Source organism: Pipistrellus kuhlii, unplaced genomic scaffold (genome assembly GCF_014108245.1).
Source record: "Pipistrellus kuhlii isolate mPipKuh1 unplaced genomic scaffold, mPipKuh1.p scaffold_m20_p_3, whole genome shotgun sequence".
NCBI lineage: Eukaryota > Metazoa > Chordata > Mammalia > Chiroptera > Vespertilionidae > Pipistrellus > Pipistrellus kuhlii.
The window spans coordinates 36,556,851-36,577,941 of NW_023425529.1; the positions used below are offsets into that span (position 1 = coordinate 36,556,851).

At 37.1% G+C, this 21,091-nt stretch overlaps 1 protein-coding gene across 4 annotated transcripts in view; it reads right to left on the bottom strand.

Annotated features, from left to right (window-relative positions):
* Positions 1–3,982: 3,982 nt before the first annotated feature.
* Positions 3,983–21,091, bottom strand: part of YAF2 (YY1 associated factor 2) — a 69,245-nt gene continuing 52,136 nt past the window's right edge. For 3 of the 4 annotated variants that reach the window (XM_036459109.2, XM_036459110.2, XM_036459111.2), the window contains 2 exons: positions 6,562–6,714; positions 3,983–5,793 (listed from right to left, as the gene is read on the bottom strand). In XM_036459109.2, coding sequence (XP_036315002.1) covers positions 5,556–5,793; positions 6,562–6,714 — 391 coding nt within the window. In that variant the 3' untranslated portion in view covers positions 3,983–5,555. Of the gene's footprint in view, positions 5,794–6,561; positions 6,715–21,091 lie in introns of those variants that run through there. The other variant, XR_006742823.1, reaches the window with a different exon arrangement.

Genomic DNA, 21,091 nt, shown 5'->3' on the forward strand with positions numbered 1-21,091 from the left:
AAAAAAAATATCTTTTGCTGTAAATATCCCTTAAATTATTTATTTTATCAGGCACTGGGAACAATAGGTTTGTTTTTTTTATTTACTCTTATTAAAGGTCAAAAACTACCCCTTAGGCCTAAGGCCAGGTCACTCTGCTCTTGAAGTCAGACTACTCTCCTTTTCTAAAACACATTTTCCCTGCCATTTTTTTTTGAAGTATTCTCCTCCCAACCTGGTTTTAAACAGTAGCCCAACTCTTCTCAATCTTGCTGACTCCAAAGTAAACACAGGCTCATTCATTGCTGTTATTATAAATTAAAAGAGGACGATGAAAAATAATACACAGTAAAAAGTCTAAGTGACTAAAACTTGATAAGCAGTTTTGTTTCTGATTCTCTTGCTAAAGGAAGTAATGGAAGTACAAAGATGGTATGGTAGTTTCCACCCCAACTTCGGACTTCTAGGTTAGTCAGCAGATCTAAACCAAGGTATAATCTCAAGACCTGTCAAACTCATCTATTGTTTCCACTCATCAGAAATTACAGCTGAGAGGCACCACTTTACTGGCTCCTTGGCCCAAGAAGTTCCCATTGGGCTTATCCTCACACCTTGAAATAAAGCCTTTTTTTTAGTTTTAAAAAAGTGTCACTATTTAACCTTATTACCGAAGAAATTTGAGGAACTTTAGAATGACACAAGGAAAAACATGAGATAAAAATCGGAATCTAGAAGACGGAAGAATATCAAATCAGAATATAGACATGCAGGCAATTGAGCCCAACGTAATTTTTGAAAGCAAGCTTCATTTTAATCTGAGATTTCTCACAACTAAAATAAACACCGAGGACATTTAATGATTAGTATTGTCCATAAGAAAAAGGAAAATTGATTTATCAGGAGAAGTAAATATTTTCCTGAAAGGTCTGAATACAATCTACCATTTGGAGATTGGTATTGAATGACGGAATGTTCCCTCAATAATCTTCATAAGGCAATAGCAAACCTCCTTCAGCTGTTTATTGATTTTTTTAAAAGTATGGGGAAGTGATAATCTCACATTATATGGCCTAAAGTTTTAAACTTTTGGAAATTCGAGCTGGAATAATGAAATGGTGCTGGCTAAAACTACTTGTTGACACCCAACAATATCGGCTACAACTATGAGATGAGATCCAGTGTGGGCTTGCAGTGAAGATGTATTTTCTAGAAGCAAAGTCGTGACAAATATACCCAGCTTAATGCTACTTCTATATCTTACATATAGTTATCGTTGCAGTGATGGCATTCTAATAATGTACAGATCTCTCCTCTAAGATTTCCTAGCCAGTGCCTAGTACACAAAACATACCCAATAAATGGTCAGAGTTAAGTAACATTGATGTAAAGAAAGCCTAGATCAGGAAAATACTACAAGTATTACAATGGAAGAACAGCTGTACAACTCCTACTGACACTGGGGCAGGGACCACCATCAGAGAAGATTCAGAACATGGAATGTCCCGTGGCACTGAAAGCTTTCAAAGCTATCTTTTTTTTCCTCCTTCACTGAAGTACCTGCATTATCACAGCATTTCATATGATCCAGGGCTGGCCTATTCCCATAAAGGCAGGAATATCGGCACTGGCTAAGTAGAATGCCATATTAGAAACATAATGCTTAAGTTACCTGGGCTAGTGGGGATGTACATTCAGGGAAGTATTCATATAATTCAAGGTGAAACTTCGCTATGGCAGCTTTTTAAAATTAACTGGCTTTGAAGAAAACCATTCTAAAGTTATCACATACTTATGCCCTAGTAAAAAGTCTAAACACAACTGAAACTTTAATTACTGAGTCGTCATGATTTATCATGGAATGTTTTTCAAGCATTTTCAGAGACATGTTCTAAGCTCCATTTGTTCTCTTTCCCCTCTTCACTTCCCCCATTCCTAGTGATTTTCCTCTATCATCCAGATAGCACCCCAATGCCCCATTTTCTAATTTCTGCTACTATTTGTGCTTCATTTTCCCCTTCTTCCCTCATTTCCCCCCATTCATATTCTCTCTTGCCTTTGATATTAGCAAGGCTTATTTTTTCATTCAAGAACAATTGAGGGAATTCTTTTTCTTCTGCTTTAACAAAAAAAACAAAACAAAAAAAAAAAGTCACATCCTATATTCTGCAATTTCGTTGTCTCTTGATTCTGCTCAGCTATATTTGACACATAACTTTTTTACATATCAATTTTCTACATTTGTTGTTCCGGGGTGCGGGGGGGGGGGGGGGGGGGGGGGGGGGGGAGGCTGCAACGCTAATAGGTCAAAGTATTATTTTATGATTATCCTTATTCTTACCCAAACTTTTCTTTTTTCACTTAATTTTCAAAGTACAGTACAGAAATTATCAATTTCACTGTTTCTACATCAGGTCTTAAAAGACTGGAAAAAATTAAGTTGCAGACCAAAAAAAAAAAGGGGGGGGGGGGCCTTAGTAGAAACTAGAACTTCTCCAGGTGTCGGCAACCTGCGGCTCCGGAGCCGCATGCGGCTCTTTTTGTTAAGTGAAAAAAAATCCTTTTTTTGCACGATCCGGTATACAGCATTAAGGTAAGAAACAATATATGCAGTGTTATATTTGTTTTAAATGTCGCAATGGTTTTGCGCCTCCCAGGTTTTTTTTTTCCCTTCGAAAACAGGTCCAAGTGGCTCTTTATGTCTTAAAGGTTGCCGACCCCTGTATCTAGACCATTTAGCATTAATGCATATAATATGCAGAAACAACATTCTTTTTAGGCAATAAGGATTTTTACCTAAAAGAAAGGTAATAAATATGCAATCAACTTAGAAAAGCTGAAGTTTTTCTTCCAATCTCAATGTTTTCACTTTGTCTGCTATCATCCCTAATTTTAGGAAAGCATTTAATAAATATAAAACCTTTATTAAGTCAACTATTTCTAATACAAAAGGCTTTAAGAGTATGTATTCTTGTATGCCTCAAATTATATCTTCACTCTTACTTATATCAAAATAAGGTAATAAACTCTGAAAAACATCCAAATTCTCTTTTTGTATGGAATATGGTTAAAGAACCCATTGCTACAATCACAGGGTAAATTGATGAAACAAAGCTAAAAATGTACCTTTAGCCCAGGCTCTGAATCTTTTTGCATATTTTAATACCAGGTTTTAAGGTGGGATTTGGGTCTGCTTCCTCATTTGAAAGTGTTTGAGGTAGGGTGAAATGAAGGTAGGTGAAGATAATTATGATGAATGGAAGGAAAACAAAATTTTAAACTTGGTTCGTTTCTGCTGACTCATAGTGCCCACTATCAGATTAATTATGGAAAGACAGGTGGTCTAGGATCAGAGCAAACATCTGATGCGGAAAATTTAGTATAAACTATAAAACACAATTCCTTTCTGTCATACAAGAGGGTATGGGAATGATTTCTGTTAAGCATCCAGTATGTGTCAGTAATGGTTAAGAACTTTCTATGGATTGACATTTAATTGTCCCAACAACCCTATGAGTTAGATATGATTATCATCACCCTGTTTAACAGATGGGAAGTAACCTTGAGTAATTTACTCAAGCTCACTTAGGTTCTACAACAGGGATTCTAATGCCAGACACCAGTTACACTTTAATTTCCATGTTACATTATCTCCCCACCAATACAGAAAGATGACTATGCCATCCCCTTTCAGGTAAAACACCACCTTCTGTCAGATTTGTCTCTTTTACAGTTCATTGAAAATACATTCTAAAAGGATTTGAGCATCATCAGAAGACCCAGTACTCTATAGTTTTGACTTAAATTCTAGACTATTTTCCCTATTAATATTATTTGTAATTTTTGCTACGTCTAAAAATAAGCATATTTTTAAAAACATCTGAAATATGATTTAAGACAGAAAAAACTTCATGTTTTTTAAAAGAACATAACCAGTTAGTTGCGGTTCCACTGAAAGTATCTGATAAAAACAAATTTTAATGTTTCATTTAACAACACTAAAGAATGAGGTATATAAATGTTTTAATCACAGACTTTTACTGTATGCAATTAACTGTATTTCACAACTAGCATCTTACAAAAAAGACAGTACCATTGTGCCTGTAAAAAGTACTGCAATTAAACAGAAAATTACATTATCACATGAAACCACCATATATCACAACTGTCAGGGTCTACAGTTTTTTGTTTTTGTTTTTCTTAAAATGCTATCATGATGTCTTTATATGATATCTTGTGTAACAAGTTATGTTAAATTCATTGATATTGCAGAAGTCTCCTACAGTTGGCTATATATTAAGCAAATGGCTAAGAAAAAGCAGGAGACCTAAGGAGAATTTAAGAAGTACTGTGTGGTTTCTAGGTTTGATTTTTAAATATAACATAAAACACTTTATTAGTTGTAAACAAAAATGCAAAATCTGTAGTCATAAAAATATTTTATTCATAACTTTACATAATAGTAAGTGGAGCTGTAAATATTTTTTTATATCTTGGGATATTGATAAATGCATAAACTGGCAGTTGTGTCTGAAAATAGGGCACTATGATTTTCTTAGGAAATGTTACATTTAATAAGAGGCCAATTAAACTGATTTAAGACTATTTTTTTCCCCCAGTTCTGTGCAACAGTTGCCATTTCTGTATTTCTTAGATTCATACTTCTATAACCCTGGATAAAGTTTGGGGTGAGGAAACAGTGATAGAACTATTAAGTTAAAGCTTTTCCAAAACTGCAGCTTTTAAAATATGGAAATATGGCAGGTTTCTTTTCTCTTCTGCTTTTGTCAAATGCTTATAATTATTTGAATTTTAATATTTTATATAATACAGAAAATACCAGTGTTCAATGACAATAGCACTAAACTTCAATTATAAAGCTAAATAATCAATGTTTTATTGTTTACTAGTCTGAGAGTAAACATTACAACAAATGAATGTTTTGAAAACAAAAACAAAAAAAAGGAGGTAAAACCAGAAACATAATTCAGGAAAAATAATTTAGTAAAATGTGTCAAAAATATTGGCAACAGTTCATACAAATTCTTTATTTAATAACAGTTTTTCTATTTAACCACACCAAGTACCAGCAGGTGTATTAAGAGGATAGCCATTAAGAAAATCCTGTTGCAGCAATAGTTGATTAAGTTGATCTTTGACTTGTATACATATAACTATTTGTTTCACAATTCTCAAATAATAGTACATATTTAGGCAGCTTGCACTATGTTATAAAATTTAACTTCGTTACATGCCAATAGTAGAGAATTCAAGAATTATGTGTTAGAATTCACTAAACTAAAAGTGAAAATAGACTTACCAATAACACTGCATAATGAATAATTCAACCACATTTTCATGGCACCTTTAACTGTGGAGACCAAAATGTTAAAGTCTGGAAATGTTTGGTAGGCATAGATTGCAATCAAATCTAACAAATTCTAACAAATTTCTATTTTATGTAAAATGCAAATTATGAATTGTGTATGAATATGTCTGTCATGAAAATGTGGTACTTCTTGGCATAATCTGTGTATTTGCATGATATGACAGAACTAAGAAATTGGAGAAAATAAACTTTAATGGGATTCTCCATTCAACGATGAGGCTTCTCCTCTGGGTGAAGATGACCTGGACATTCCCCTCTCTGTGTTATCAGGGCTAGAGCCACTCTGATTGTGCTGATCTGCTGAAGCAGCACTAGATGCAGGTGGTGACTTCGTTTTCTCCTTAAAGTCTGTAATAATGACTGTCAGATCTCCAACGGTAACTTCCAAATGCTGAGCACTACTCCGATCCACGTTTTTCAATCGTGGCCTAAACACACAAAAGATGATATAATTTTAAACTATCTTTTCTGTCTACTAACTTTCTGTGCACATAATGAATAAATTAGGTAAGAACAACAAAATAAAAACATCTTTGTTTAAAACTCTACATCCATGTGTATCTATTCTAGCAACAAAAAATACCATTAAATGTTTCAAGTCCTTAACATTACTCAAACCACTCACTCATGAATCTTATTCGTGACAAAAAACTGTGTAACAGGCTCTTAATTGTGCTTTTATAGCTTTATCCTAATTTTGCAAATAGATTATCAATTTTTTAAAAAACAAATGTTTTAGAAGGGCAATGATATAGTTACATCACAGAGGAAGCTGGAACAACTAAGGTTACATTATACGCTGGGTTGTTACTCCACTGATGTGCCTAGTTAAAGGCATCAAGATTATCTATTCTGTCTAAACCTATGACCATTTTGACTGATTAAAGCCCATGTAAATATCTGTGAATACTGTGAATAGTACTCCTGGCTTTATGAGTGAAAAAGAAATAACTTAAACACAAATGCCTTTTAATCTAGTGAAAAACACACATACATTCTCACATTTAAGCTTATATTTATGGCCTCTGTGTTTAATTTCTAGTATACCTTACAAACTAAAAAAACAAAACAAAACAGAAATAAAAACAAAACAAAAAAAAACACCAAAACTTTACAATAAAAGAGATGAAATATTTTACTTCTACTTTGTATATATCATATTAAAAGAGATAAAATGGTTAATTTTATTATTTTACCTGGTTTTCTTATGACTGTTCTTTTTGCTAGTTGTTTCCTTTTCACTTTTTTCTTTTTCTACTTTATCTTTTTTCTCTTTCTTTGACTGTGTAGGGGGCACAAACTGCTGAGTAACCTGCTGCGCAACCAACTGGGAGACAGGTCGAGGTTTCCTGTGTGCATGTTAAAAAGAAAGTTTTTTAAAATTATTATAACTTAAGAATACATATTCTTCATGAGAAAATAGCTCAAATCATGAGGATATATATTATGATTTTCAAGGATAAAAATTCCTCAAATGCAAGGTAATTCAGATGTGCAATTTAACAATTTAATAACACTGTCTTTCCAATCCAACAAAAGTCCTATATAATAAAAGCCTAATGTGCTAAGTGTCTGGTTGTCTGTTCAACCAATCAAAGCATAATCCTATCTAATAAAAGAGTAATATGCAGATTGATCATCACTCCAACACACAAGATGGCTGCCCTCATGTGGTCAAAGAACCTGTCCCCATGTGGACACAAAATAGCCACCACAAGATGGAGGGCAGTTGGGAGGGGCCAGGCCTGCAAGGGAGAGCAGTTGGGGGGGACCAGGCCTGCAGGGGAGGGCAGTTAGGGGCAACAGACTGGTAGGGGAGCAGTTAGACATCAATTGGGTTGGCAGGGGAGTGGTTAGGGGGTGGTCAGGCTGGCAGGCAGAAGTGATTAGGGGCAATCAGGAAGGCAGGCAGGCAAGCAGTTGGGAGCCAGCAGTCCTGGATTGTCAGAGGGATGTCCAATTGGCCTGTGGGATTGGGTGTCAGACATCCCTTGAGGGATCCCAGATTGGAGAGGGTGCAGGCTGGGCTGAGAGACACCACCCCCCAATGCATGAATTTCCTGCACCGGGCCTCTAGTATGGTAATAATATGCTAAGGCCACACAACCGCTAGCTATGAGGTGCACTGACCACCAGGTGGCAGACCCTCTGGTAGGTTAGCTTGCTGCTGGGGTCCAGCCAATTGGAACTGAGCAAGATGGACCAGACATGCCCTGGAGCTCTCCCTGGCTGGCCAACCTCCCACGTCCCTCCCAGCTCCAATGGTGCACCATGGGGTCCCTCGCCCTGGTCTAGTGCCCTCTCGAAATCCGGGACTCCTCAGGGGATGTTAGAGAGCCAGTTTCAGCCCAATCCTACAGGCCAGGCCCAGGAACTCCACTAGTGCACAAACTCATGCACTGGGCTTCTAGTAGAAATATAACAGCTAAAAGTTATAGTCCAAGATATATGGTCAAACCATTAGAATATAACTTACATAAATCAATATGAAATCATTAAAACTATGTATCAGCCGAAACCGGTTTGGCTCAGTGGTAGAGCATCGGCCTGCGGACTGAAAGGTCCCAGGTTCGGTTCCGGTAAAGGGCATGTACATTGGTTGCGGGCACATCCCCGGTAGGAGGTGTGCAAGAGGCAGCCAGTCAATGTTTCTCTTATCGATGTTTCTAGCTCTCTATCCCTCTCTCCTCCTCTCTGAAAAAAAATCAATAAAATATATATATTTTTTAAAAAACTATGCATCAAACTGAATGCTCATAGAGAAGCATAGATAAAAATACACATAAATTTTAAAAATTAAACTTGAAAGTTTACATTGAAATAATGTTTAAATTTATCCTTCCTCCCTCAGAGAAGAAAATATCTAACCATCTATGACTATGACTATTTGTTTTTTCCTTTAAAAATCTTTCATTTATTAATTTAAAAAAATATTTGAGTGTTGAAATTTCTCAGTCACTATTGCTCAATTCCTTGGGGTGCCTTAAGTACCTAGCCACAAGCTCACAATCCTTTTTTGACCTGTGAGATCTGCCCAGTCTTTTGATACACGCCTCCTCACTCACTTGTTCATTAAAAAAAAAATACTTATTGAGAACTACTGTAATAACTGCACAGAGATATCTGAAATGTTGTCTGGCTTTAATCTTTGGTGCCAGTACAAGCTGTCACTCTACAGGCACAGATCAAGGATCCCTCCAGCTTTATGGTAGAACTTTGGTAACTAAAGTCAAGATTTAAAGTAAGTAGTCTCCATGTCCGCAGCCATTTTTGTTGGGATTTATCCTCTATAATTGAAACTGTAGCCTTGAGCAGAGGCTTGGGCCAACAAGGGCAGGCAGAAAGCTTGGCTTCCTCCATTGCTGGGGGCAACCCAAGCCGCCTACTCTGTCGCCGCAGTCATCTTGGTTGGGTTAATTTGCATACTCGTTCCTGATTGGCTGGTAGGTGTGGCTTTGTGGGCATATCTGAGATCAATTTGCATATTCCTCTTTTATTATAGATAGGATGAGCCCATTAGTGTGAGAATAAAAGCATATTAGTACAGGTTTTGTTTCATTAAACCAGGAGGTAGAATTAAATAAATTCTTTCTCTTTTAAAAACACCTTTATTGACTGATTTTAGAGAATAAGGAAGGGAGGGGGAGAGAGGAAGCTATAAAGGGAGAGAGGGAGGGGAAACATCGATTTATTATTCCACTTATTCAGGCACCCATTGGTTGATTCTTATATGTTCCCTGAATGGGGATTGAACTTCCAACCTTGGAATATCGAGATGATGCTTTAACCAACTGAGCTATCTGGTCAGGGCACTAATTTATCTTCTAAATGAGTTATGAATCTAGAATTATTCTAAGTATTAAATTCTCAGTGGTAAGCACAAAATAATAAACGTATACTCTCCTACAAGGCAAAACCAACCCAGAAAGAACCATTATTTAAACTGCTCAGGTAAGAGACTAGAATCAGGAAACAAGCTATAGGCCTACCACGTCAAACTAGAAATGAAGTAATATCCTATTTCCCCGAAAATAAGACAGTGTCTTATATTATTTTTTTCTCCCAAAGTTGCGCTAGGTCTTACTTTCAGGGGATGTCTTATCTTTCCATACGCTAGGTCTTATTTTCGGGGAAACACAGTAGTAATAAGGATCTATTCTATGGCATAGTCAGGGGAATGGAATTGAAACAGTGAATCTGTTGACATTTCATAAGGATAATACAACCAGATAAGTGCTGAATAAGAGGGATAAAGAACAAAACCCTCTTCCCAATAGGAGTAAAACTGAAAGAAACAGGGAATTAGAAAGCATAGAGCTATGGACAGAATGTTTGTGACCTTTCTCCCAAAATTCACATGTTGAAATCCAATCCCCCAAGGTGATAGTATTATGCTGGTAGGGGGAGCCTTTGGGAGATTATTAAGTCATGCAGGTAGAGCCCTCATGAATGGGATTAATGCTCTTATAAAAGAGGCCACAGAGAGAGAGAGATCCTTTGTCCCTTCTACCATGTGAGGACACAGTGAGAAATTGGCTGTCAAAAAGAAGTGTCCTCATTAGATACTGAATCTGCCAGTGGCATGATCTTGAACTTCCCAGTCTCAAGAACTGTGAAAAATAAATGTTTGTTGTTTATGTCCCACACAGTCTATGGTATTATTGTTGGAGCAGCTCAAACGGACTAAGACCCATAGTTGCAGGAAGCCAAGAGCAGGACTATTCTAAACAAGAGGAAGCGATGACCTTGGTGTTGGACATATTGGCTTTTTATTTTTATTTTTTAATATATTTTATTGATTTTTTACAGAGAGGGAGAGGGACAGAGAGTTAGAAACATCGATGAGAGAGAATCATCAATCAGCTGCCTCTTGCACACTCCCCACTGGGGATGTGCCCGCAACCAAGGTACATGCCCTTGACCAGAATCGAACCTGGGACCTTTCAGTCCCCAGGCCGATGCTCTATCCACTGAGCCAAACCGGTCTCAGCCATATTGGCTTTTTAGATTTTATAAAATATAAGCAAAGCTGTCCTTAGGCCAAGTGGAAACGTGAGACTAGTTGTCTGATAACCATGTAATTTCTGTTCCTAGTGTTGTTTGTTATTGATTTTATTTTTTAATCAACAAATTTTCTATAGTGGTTCTCTTTTTCTTTAAGAAAAAGGTTTATTTCTGTTCTTCAGTAGTTGTATTTCTTACTCTCTCTTTTTTATCCTAGACTTTACTAAATACACTGAGTGGCCAGATTATTATGATCTCTGAAGGCATAATAATCTGACCACTCAGAGTGTGTGTGTATACATATACATATACATACTAAATATATACACATACATATACATACTATATATACATACATACACACACTACACACACACACACACACACACACATACATATACATATATTAGATGCCCCTTACAGGAAGATTCCTGCAATAGTGCTTCCTGCTGCAGTCGATACCCTGCCTACTTTCCTCCCTTTCCCCCACCTTGCCTGCTTTCCCCTCCCTTCTCCCTGCCCACCTGCTTCTCTCCCTTTTCCCCGGCCCTCCTGCTTTCCTCCCTTCTTTCTGCCCTGCTTACTTGCTTCTCCACAGTACCTGGCTTCTTTCTATGTGTCTTCAGTTTTCCCTCTGGCCTGGATATGCAAATTAACTGCCATTTTGGTTGGGTTAATTTGCATGCTCACCCTAATTAGTTGGTGGGCAGGGCTTGTGGGCATAGCTAAAGTGCAGTCAATTTGCATGTTTCTCTTTTATTAGGTAGGATATATATGATATATATATGTATACATATCTTTGTGTGTATACATGTATACATATGTATGTGTGTATATATGTATGTATAAGTGTGTATGTGTGTGTGTGTGAGTGTGTGTATATATTGAGGCCCAGTGCATGAATTTATGCCTGGGTGGGGGCTGGCCAGCCTGGCCAGACAGAGAGGACATGGGCAGTTGGCCAGCCTGCCTGCTGGTCAAACACCTGATCAAGGTGACAATTTGCATATTAGCCTTTTATTATTATAGGATATACACTGAGTGGCCAGATTATTATGCATTCAGAGATCATGATAATCTGGCCACTCAATGTATATACTATTTTATTCTTCTATTATTATTTTAATGGTGGTTGTTTTTCACTTAAAGATTATACCTTTGCTCTTCTGTTCTAGGATTATTTGCTCTGTTTCAAATTTGGGAGAAAAGCATAATATATAAATATACATATATGCATATAGCCTATTGAAATAAAGTGTTTTTGCTTATCTATAGGGGCTAAATGAGCTCTAAAGATTCTTCACCGAAGCCAGAGGGAGCATAGCTTATGATGACCTTCTTTTCCTATCATAAAGTGATTCATCCTCACCGTCCCCTGTTAAAAAGAAAGTCCTCCTATCTCCAAGGAGCTTAATGAGAAAAATAAGGATAGTATGGAATTTTAGAGGTAGAAGAAAGTTTACTCAGGAAATAAGGGGCAAGATATATCATTTATAAGATATGCTTTTTTGTGTTCAGAGTTTTATTATTCGGGGTTTTAACAATACATCTCTAATACCAAAGGTTCTGTGATAAGAACAAAAAGGTCATCTAATTAGTAAAGTAAGTGTTTTTCAACCATATTCCAAATGCACTCTATTATCTTCTTACATATGTCATGATTAGGCTATAACTTGTGAAATTTTGTATTCAAAAATTTTGTTGTCCCTATGTATCTATTTATCCATTGTAAATGCCCAAATAGACAGTGTTTGGCAAGAGTGATAATTTACTGTTAACATTAAAAAAGGAAACATTTCAACAATCATTTAAAGCACATGTGTCAAACACAAGGCCCGCGGGCCAAATCCATCCCGCCAGGCCTTGCAATGTGGCCCGCACCGCGCTCTCATCACTGCACTCCGCTGCGTTTCCATCACAATGACAGTTTATGACTGTTCAGTAAACCATTCGGCCCGAGATTTAGGCTGGATTTTAGATTTTGGCCCCTTCTCTGATTGAGTTCGACACCCCTAATTTAAAGGATACCTACTATTCATCAAAACAAAATATTTTAGAAGCTGTTAAACCTTCCATGTGACTAGGAGGCTTAATATATACCATTTCTAACTATGTGCCTGCCCTTCACCTCCACCACCCTCCAATACAATATGTGCTAAATATAAGAAAAATGCTTTAAGCTTAATCAATCTCATTACTAATTAGCTTAGTCAAACTGAACATACAAAAAGAAAAAAAAAGAAAAAAAAGACATAAGATAATTACTGGTTCTTTTCTAAAAGAGGCAGTATTACTCAGAGCTCGAAAAGAAGCCATCTGATTCATGACACTAAAATACATTGTAATTTGAAGCAATATAATAAATCTCAATGAGTAAAATGGCTGAACTAAACACCAAATCTGGGTTTGCTGACAAAGTCCAAAAATCTAACCAAGGAAGACTGTGTAAGCACCCACCCCACTGACAAATTTATTACACCCTTAATACTTGTCAAGGACTAGGTGGGGTGCTGAAGGTTCACTATATCACATGTGTCAAACACAAGGCCCGCGGGCCAAATCCATCCCGCCAGGCCTTGCAATGTGGCCCGCACCGCGCTCTCATCACTGCACTCCGCTGCGTTTCCATCACAATGACAGTTTATGACTGTTCAGTAAACCATTCGGCCCGCGATTTAGGCTGGATTTTAGATTTTGGCCCCTTCTCTGATTGAGTTCGATACCCCTACACTATATAATAAGACACACTTAGTCTGTGCCCTCATAGTTTACTTAGCAGATGAGAAAGACACTACACAAAAGGAAATAGCAGTAAATTTTGTCAAAAGCACTATGAAGAAAATGATGTCCTGTGATAGAGCAAAAAGTTAGGGGACTTATTATAGACAGGGTAGGAAGAACTTTATTTAGTTCATGTCTAAGTCATCAGTACATTAGAAAAAATAGCCATTACCATGGACCGCTTTTTAAAATATATCATTTTATTAATAATTTACAGATGAAATAAACAATGAATATTTAAAATTTTAGTAACATAGTAAGCTCAAATTTTTATTGTCTAATAATGTGATTTTAAAGGTATATAGACCTAAAAAACAAAAAGTTTTTATAATGTAGATAACTTATCAGTTATTATGTCTAACCCTAGGAACCCTATCTTGTAAACACTGGTTTCCTAAATTCATATACATCGTTGATGGATTTTGGCTTATCTTTTCTTAAAAAACAAACCAATTTTTAAAACAAATATTTTTATTGATTTTAGAGAGAAAGGGACAGGAATAGAGAAATAGAAACATCATCGATGAGAGAGAATCATTGATTGGCTGCCTCCTGCACACCCCCTATTGGGGATCAAACCCACAACCCAGGCATGTGCCCTTGACTGGAATCAAACCCAGGACCCTTCAGTCCGTGTAGACTGGTACTCTATCCACTAAGCCAAATCAGCTATGGCGATTTTGGCTATTTTTTATATCCACTTCCTATCCTTGCATTGTCAAAACATTTTACTTTGAAAACTTTGGTAGCTCATCATTTTTTGAAAAGAGGATAGCAATTTTCTTTGCTCCAAAATTATCTTTTCATTTTTAGACCAGTATACATATATATCCTCCTGTATTCATCCACTTATGAATCATATAAAGTAAATTTTGGTGTCAAATGTCATAGAAGATAAAAGAATACCATCACATGTCAATGCAAAACAAGATGGTTGAGGTTCACTGTTGCAAAACGCTATATGATAAAATCCTTCCTGTGTGAGAAACCATATTTCTTTTGTCTTTAAACATGTATTGTTAATGTAATGACTCCTAAGGATATTATCATTTGAAGACCTAGTCAGAGAGCTCTAGCACCATGCAGTCTGCAAAGGATTAACAAACATAGAGGGATGAGGGAAAGAAACCAAGACGGCATCATAGGTAACCGCCTAACTGCAGCCTCACACAATAATTTCAAAAAATACAACTAAAATTTAAAGTGGACATTATCCAGAACTACAGTAAGTTGACTGACTGGAAATTCTACAACTAGAAGGAAAGAGAAAACCAGAAGGAAAATCAGAGGAGCTGTAAAAGCCTAAGGTACGGAGACACGTTGCGTGAGCAGGAAGGACGGAGCAGGAGAGGAGGGACAGCCGAGTGCCTGGCTGATGTTTCCTAGCGGGAAGGAGATAAAAGCTCCAGACTGCGCTGAACCCCAGTTCCGACAGCACTGAACCCCAGTTCTGAGCGAGACCCTTGGGCCCCAGGCTCATACAGAGGGAATCTGGGATGTAAGGCAGAAGCTCAGGGGAGCGGCGAAAGGCAGAGCCCTGGAGTCGCGCACATTTCGCACAGAGGACAGTTGATTTAGCTGCTGGATTGCCCTAGCAGGAAGGAGACATAACTCTGGACTGCTCTTAACCCCACTTCCAACTGCACTGAACCCCAGTTGCGGGCTTGTTGGGGGAGAGACTAGACTGTCTGGTAGCGGGCAAAACTCTAGGGCACCTTTCTCTCAGAGGTGCTTGCAGCCAGTACCAAAGGACAATGAGGAACACAGATTCAGGAACCTCATAGGGCAGGCCTAACCAGAAGCCAAGGCTGAAGGCTCCACCCTGAAACTCCACCCTATCCAAGCTGGGCACAGAGGCTCTTGCAGTTTTCCAAGTCTAGTCGAATAAGGCTGTCTCTTGGCATAGATACAGCTGATCCTCCCACCCTACCAACTCAGGGAAACAGCAAAAATGCCGGGACAAGGAAACAGATCACAAACGAAAGAAATGGAGGACAAAAAGCAACTGGATATAGAGTTCAAAACCACGCTTATAAGGTTTTTCAGGAATCTCCTAGAAAAGGCCGATAAAATAAACAAGACCTATGAAGATATGAAAAGGGATCAACTAGAAATAATAGAGGATCAACTAGAAATAAAAAATACACTCTCTGAAATAAAAAATATTATACAGAGTCCTAAAAACAGAATGGAAGATTTCAAGAATCAAATCAAAGATTTGGAACACAAAGAGCCAGAGGACACTCCTCCCCAGAAGCAAGAAGACAAGAGAATCCAGAAAGTTGAAGATAGAGTAAGAAACCTCTGGGACAACTTCAAGCGAACCAACATCAGAATTATGGGGGTCCCAGAAGATGACAGAGAGCAAGATACCGAAAACATATTGAAAGAAATAGTGACAGAAAACTTCCCCCACCTAGTGAAAGAAATAGACTTACAAGTTCAGGAAGCGCACAGAACCCCAAACAAAAGGAATCCAAAGAAGACCACATCAAGACAAATCATAATTAAAATTCCAAGAGCAAAAGACAAAGAGAGAATATTAAAAGCAGCAAGAGAAAAGCAGGTAGTTACCTATAAAGGAGCACCTATATGATTGTCAGCTGATTTCTCAACAGAAACCATGCAGGGCAGATGGGAATGGCAAGAAATATTCAAGGTGATGAATAGCAAGAACCTACAGCCAAAAATACTCTACCCAGCAAAGCTATCACTCAGAATCAAAGGCCAGATAAAGAGCTTCACAAATAAAATAAATAAAAAAAGCTAAAGGAGTTCATCACCGCCAAACCAGAATTATATGAATTGCTGAAGGGGATTCTTTAGGAAGAGGAAAAAAATAAAGATAAAAATTATGAACAACAAATATGTAACTATCAACAAATAATCTAAAAACCAAGGGAATTAAAAAACCTGATGAACAATATTAACTGTTGAATATAATAGAATCAGAGGTATGGAAGGGGAGTGGACTAATGATTCTCAGGGAAAAGAGGAGTGGAGGTGCAGGAAGAGACTGAACATAAACTGTGCACCTATGGATGAGGACAGTGGGGGGTGGGGAAAGGGTAGAGGGTGGGGTGGGAACCTGGTGGAGGGGGAAAAAATGAGGAACTTTTGTAATAATACGAACAATAAATATTAAAAAAAAAAAAAAAAAAAAAAAAAAACATAGAGGGATAAAAATGACTCCATGCCAAGTCCCTGGATTTCTCCTCCCCAGGCCCTCAGAAGAGCATTCTCTAGTTTGGCCTGATCAATGACTCTTCCCCTCCCAGGCTTTTTGAGGTAGATCTTACTTGACAGATCAATTTTTGAGATGTTATGATAGAGACTCAGAAGGGAAAACAATTGAAAGAAATTGCCAGAAGAGGTTTTATTTATTTGTGGGGATTAGAGAGGTTTTGAGGAATAGCTTGGGAATAAAACTGTTATATGAGGGCAGAGGTAGAAAAGGGAAAATAAATGACTAAAAATGTTTCTAGGGCTATTTTTTTCACAGTGTTTCAGAAATACAAATAAAGGATTTGCTACCTTATTTTAAAATTTTAAAAATATAATAAATAAATTAGCTTTTTTGTGATCTTCCTTCTGTGGATAATATTTTGTGCAAAAACCAAATCTATATAATGTATTAATTTTTCAAATGATTAAAATATTTTAAAAAGAAATGTGCATCTAATATTTGTGGAGGCCTTAAAGTACCTCTGCAGAACTGTGGTCTTCCACACTGCTCTGTAATGCTACTGATCCTTTCATGGCTGTGTCCTGTCTCCCCACCAACTGGACTACATAATACCTACAGGGGAAGAGATCACATCTTACCTATTGTTGTAGCCCCAGCATCTAGTACAGTAGATCTTACATGTATTACATGCTCAATAAACATGTCTTGATATTAACAATTATTATAAATACAATTTAAATATAATGTATAAAAATCATTGTTAATCAACTGGTGAACAGTGATTTGAATAGGTGCCAACTTCCAAGGACTCATTTTATTTTTTTAATTTATCTTTTTAAAAAATTATCTTGATTGTTGAAAGTGTTACAGATGTTCCTTCCCCCCCTTCCCCCCCCCCCACCCCATGACCTCCCTGCACCTTGCACCCATCCCCTTTCCATGACTTCACTACACTATTGTCTATGTCCATGGGTTATGTATGTATGTATATAAGTTCTTTGGTTAATTTACTCTCACCCTTCCCCCTTGAAAAAATTTCTGATGCCATCTTGCTTTTGAGTCATTTACTTCTTCTCCATAAATACATAATGAAGAGTTTAATGTATGTCTCCCTGATATAAAATTTTTTATTATTAAATGAAAGGATTAAAAGTCCTTTATAAGTGACTTTTTTCCCCACCTCTAAATAATGGAATCATCTACCAGCACTATTTGACTTACCAGAAAAATTCAAATATTACCTATTGTAAGGATATTTAAATGTTTTTGTTATTGTTTCACAGAATCACCATGCAAATAAAATTTTATAAGGACTCTCAACAGATAAAACTGCAAAAACTAACTTATACATCTATGAAGTAGATGTATACTCCTTAGCCCCCATGTGCTCAGTGTTCATGCTCAAATCCCCCAGTTATCCCTGACATGTGGCTATGATGTCTACCATGGGAAAACCACTGATCCAATGTATTCACACCATGCCAATTAAATTTATACCTAAGGTTCAACGTATTCTTTCTTCTTGTCACTTGCCTAAGAGGATTATATAATGTATGGAACAATATCCCTCACCATTTCAAGAATCTATGCAGACTATTTTGAAGAGTCTGCAAGGTTTCCATATATTTATTTTTCAACATCATACACTTCTGCAGAAGCTCATAACACAATTTTCCCTAAAATCCCGGAAGATAGCAACAGGAGAGACTTGATTCCTTGGCAACTACTACGATAGTCCTTGGTTAAGTACAGACAAAATAGATGACTACAACTGCTATAAAAATTAGGTTAGAGTGTTCAGCAATTAAGTCTCTGAAAAATCCCTCAAATTGTTAAGCAACATCACAGTTCACTTAACTTCAAAGACCACTGACACGCTCTAGAACAGGGGTGAGGAACCTTTTTTCTGCCAAGGACCATTTGAATATTTACAACATCATTTGAGGGCCATACAAATTTATCAACTTAAAAATTAGCCTACTATATTTGGTCAAATATTTCATTAACTCACCCCTACTGCCTTGGCAGGACCAGACAAAATGATTTTGCAGGCCAGACATTCCCCACTTCTGCTCTAGAGCTACATTCAGGTAGGTCATCTTCAACTTTTCCTTCATCTTAGCCAAATAAACATCAATTCCTTTCAATTTTTCTTCCACATTATTTATCAGTCCCATGAATACCACTATAGCCTAAACCATGGTCGGCAAACTGCAGCTCTTTGGTTCCTTGAGTGTGGCTCTTCCACAAAATACCACGGCCTGGACGAGTCTATTTTGAAGAAGTGGCATTAGAAGAAGTTTAAGTTTAAAAAATTTGGCTCTCACACAAGCGCCTCCCACACAAGCGCCAACCAGGGCCAAGGATAGAATCCACAGCAGAGGTATGTGCCCTTGGCCAGAACAGAACTCAGACCCTTCAGTCTGTGGGCTAAGGTTTACCCACTGAGCCAGAGCAGATAGGGCATAAGTTTGTTTCGTTTTTGTTTTTAATCTGATGTGAAATAATACTTCTTTTGAGACTGACTTCTAAATATGTTTAATCAATATTATTTGATAATAAGTTGTTTTATTTACTTAATTTTTTAAATATATTTTTATTGATCTTTCACAGAGAGGAAGAGAGAGGGATAGAGAGTTAGAAACATGGATGAGAGAATCATGGATCAGCTGCCTCCTGCACACCCTACACCGGGGATGTGCCCACAACCAAGGTACATGCCCTTGACCGGAATCGAACCTGGGACCTTTCAGTCCCCAAGGGGACGCTTTATCCGCTGAGCCAAACCGGTTTTGGCTCACTTAATATTTTCAAAATTTTTATTTTGACTCTAGATGTAACTGGTTTGGGTACGTGATATGTTATATTTAACTTTATTTTTTTCTGTAAAATTTTTGTCCCATCGCTTTAATTAAATAATGTTTACTTCATTACTTATGGTATGTTGTTTATTATTGCAAACATTTATAGATTCTATTTCTAGAGTATGAATTATCTCACTTGCAAGAATACTCTAATTTCAATCCTCATTATTTTAACTATAACATATTTTACTACCTGGGGGGAAGTCTCTGTTATCTATATTTTCAAACATTTTGTGAACTATTATTACCCATATTTTTTCCAGATAAATTTCAAATTTTTCTCAGATATCAGTTTACATATAAAATAAATATATATTCAATATTGCGTTTTTATCTTTTATAATGATTGTATTTCAGTCAACATTTATTTTTGTCTTTAAATGTGAGGGGTTTTAACATACATTTTGACTTAATTCATTATTTAAAAGGGAAAATTATAATTTGTAAATTATTCATTCTTGTGTTAATAAATATCACACACTTTAAAAAAAATAAAAAATAAAAAATAAAAAATAAGAAAAAATTTGGCTCTCAAAAGAAATTTCAGTCATTGTACTGTTGATATTTTTGTTCTGTTGACTAGTGAGTTTGCTGGCCACTGGCCTAACCTAACAGCAGCTCCCTACACTACCTACTTGGCTCCTCCCCTCTCCCTTCATATCCAAGATTATTCTTTCCTGCATATTTATTTATTATCACTATGTTCAAATCACTGTTCCAAGCATGGGGATAGAGCACTGAAGAAAGCTTACTTTTATTACATAGCATATTATCATGGAATGACCTTGATTCCTATTTCACAGAGAAAATAGAAGCTACTGGATTAAAATTTCCACAAGTTCCCATCTGTGCCCACACACTCTAATTTCCCTAACCATATTCCTATTTAAGAATATGCCTCCACCACGCCAATGCAAAGGCTCCGTGGCTGGGTGTCGACCCATGAACCAGGAGATCATGGTTCGATTCCCAGTTTGGGCACATGCCTGGGTTGCAGGCTCAATTCCTAGTGGGCGGCATGCAGGAGACAGCTGATCAATGATTCTCTCTCATCACTGATGTTTCTACTCTCTGTCCTCCCTTCTTCTCTGAAATCAATAAATATATATATTTTTTAAAATGCCTCCACCTGCCCACTGGATCACTTCTCTAGGACACCACTCCTGCTACTGATCCCCTTTCTCCTCTGCTCCAACAATTTTTATTTTCTTCTCTAATAGGTTATTCCTATTAGATACAAATATATTATAATAGTTCTTATCTTAAACAAAGAAAGAAAATACCCTTTTCTAAGTCCAAATGCTTTCTAGCCTCTGCCCCATTTCTCTCTTCTGTTTTCCACCTCAATCAGTTTTTGTCTCTACTATTTACCAAAATAAATTCTTTCAAGGTCAGCAATAATCACTTCACCATATTCATTGATCAACTGTAGCTCTCACCTTACTGAGTCTTTTTAAGTATTTAACTGAGTTTTTCACTCCTTCTCTTCCAGCAAAACTTTTTCACAAACCTTTAGGACACCACGTTCTTCTGATTATTCTCCTGCCTCACAGACTACTCTTTCATAGTCTCATTTACTGATTCCTCCTCCTCTTTCTCAATTTCTAAATTGTGCAGGGCTCCAGGAGTCAGTCTTTGGGTATCTCTTCTACCTACACTAACCCTATAGGATGGTATTACTTAAAGTGCGGGCCACCAACCCAACCAAGGGAATCTGCATTGGGCGCTTCCTGGAAATGCAAATTCTCAACCTTATCCCAGAACTATGGGTATTTTTATGCACACAAAGCTTGAGAAATGCTGGTCTAGGTGATCTAATTCAGTCCTTGGTGTAAATACCATCTGTACAATGATTTGCAGCCCTGACTCCAATTAGAATTAACTTGCAAT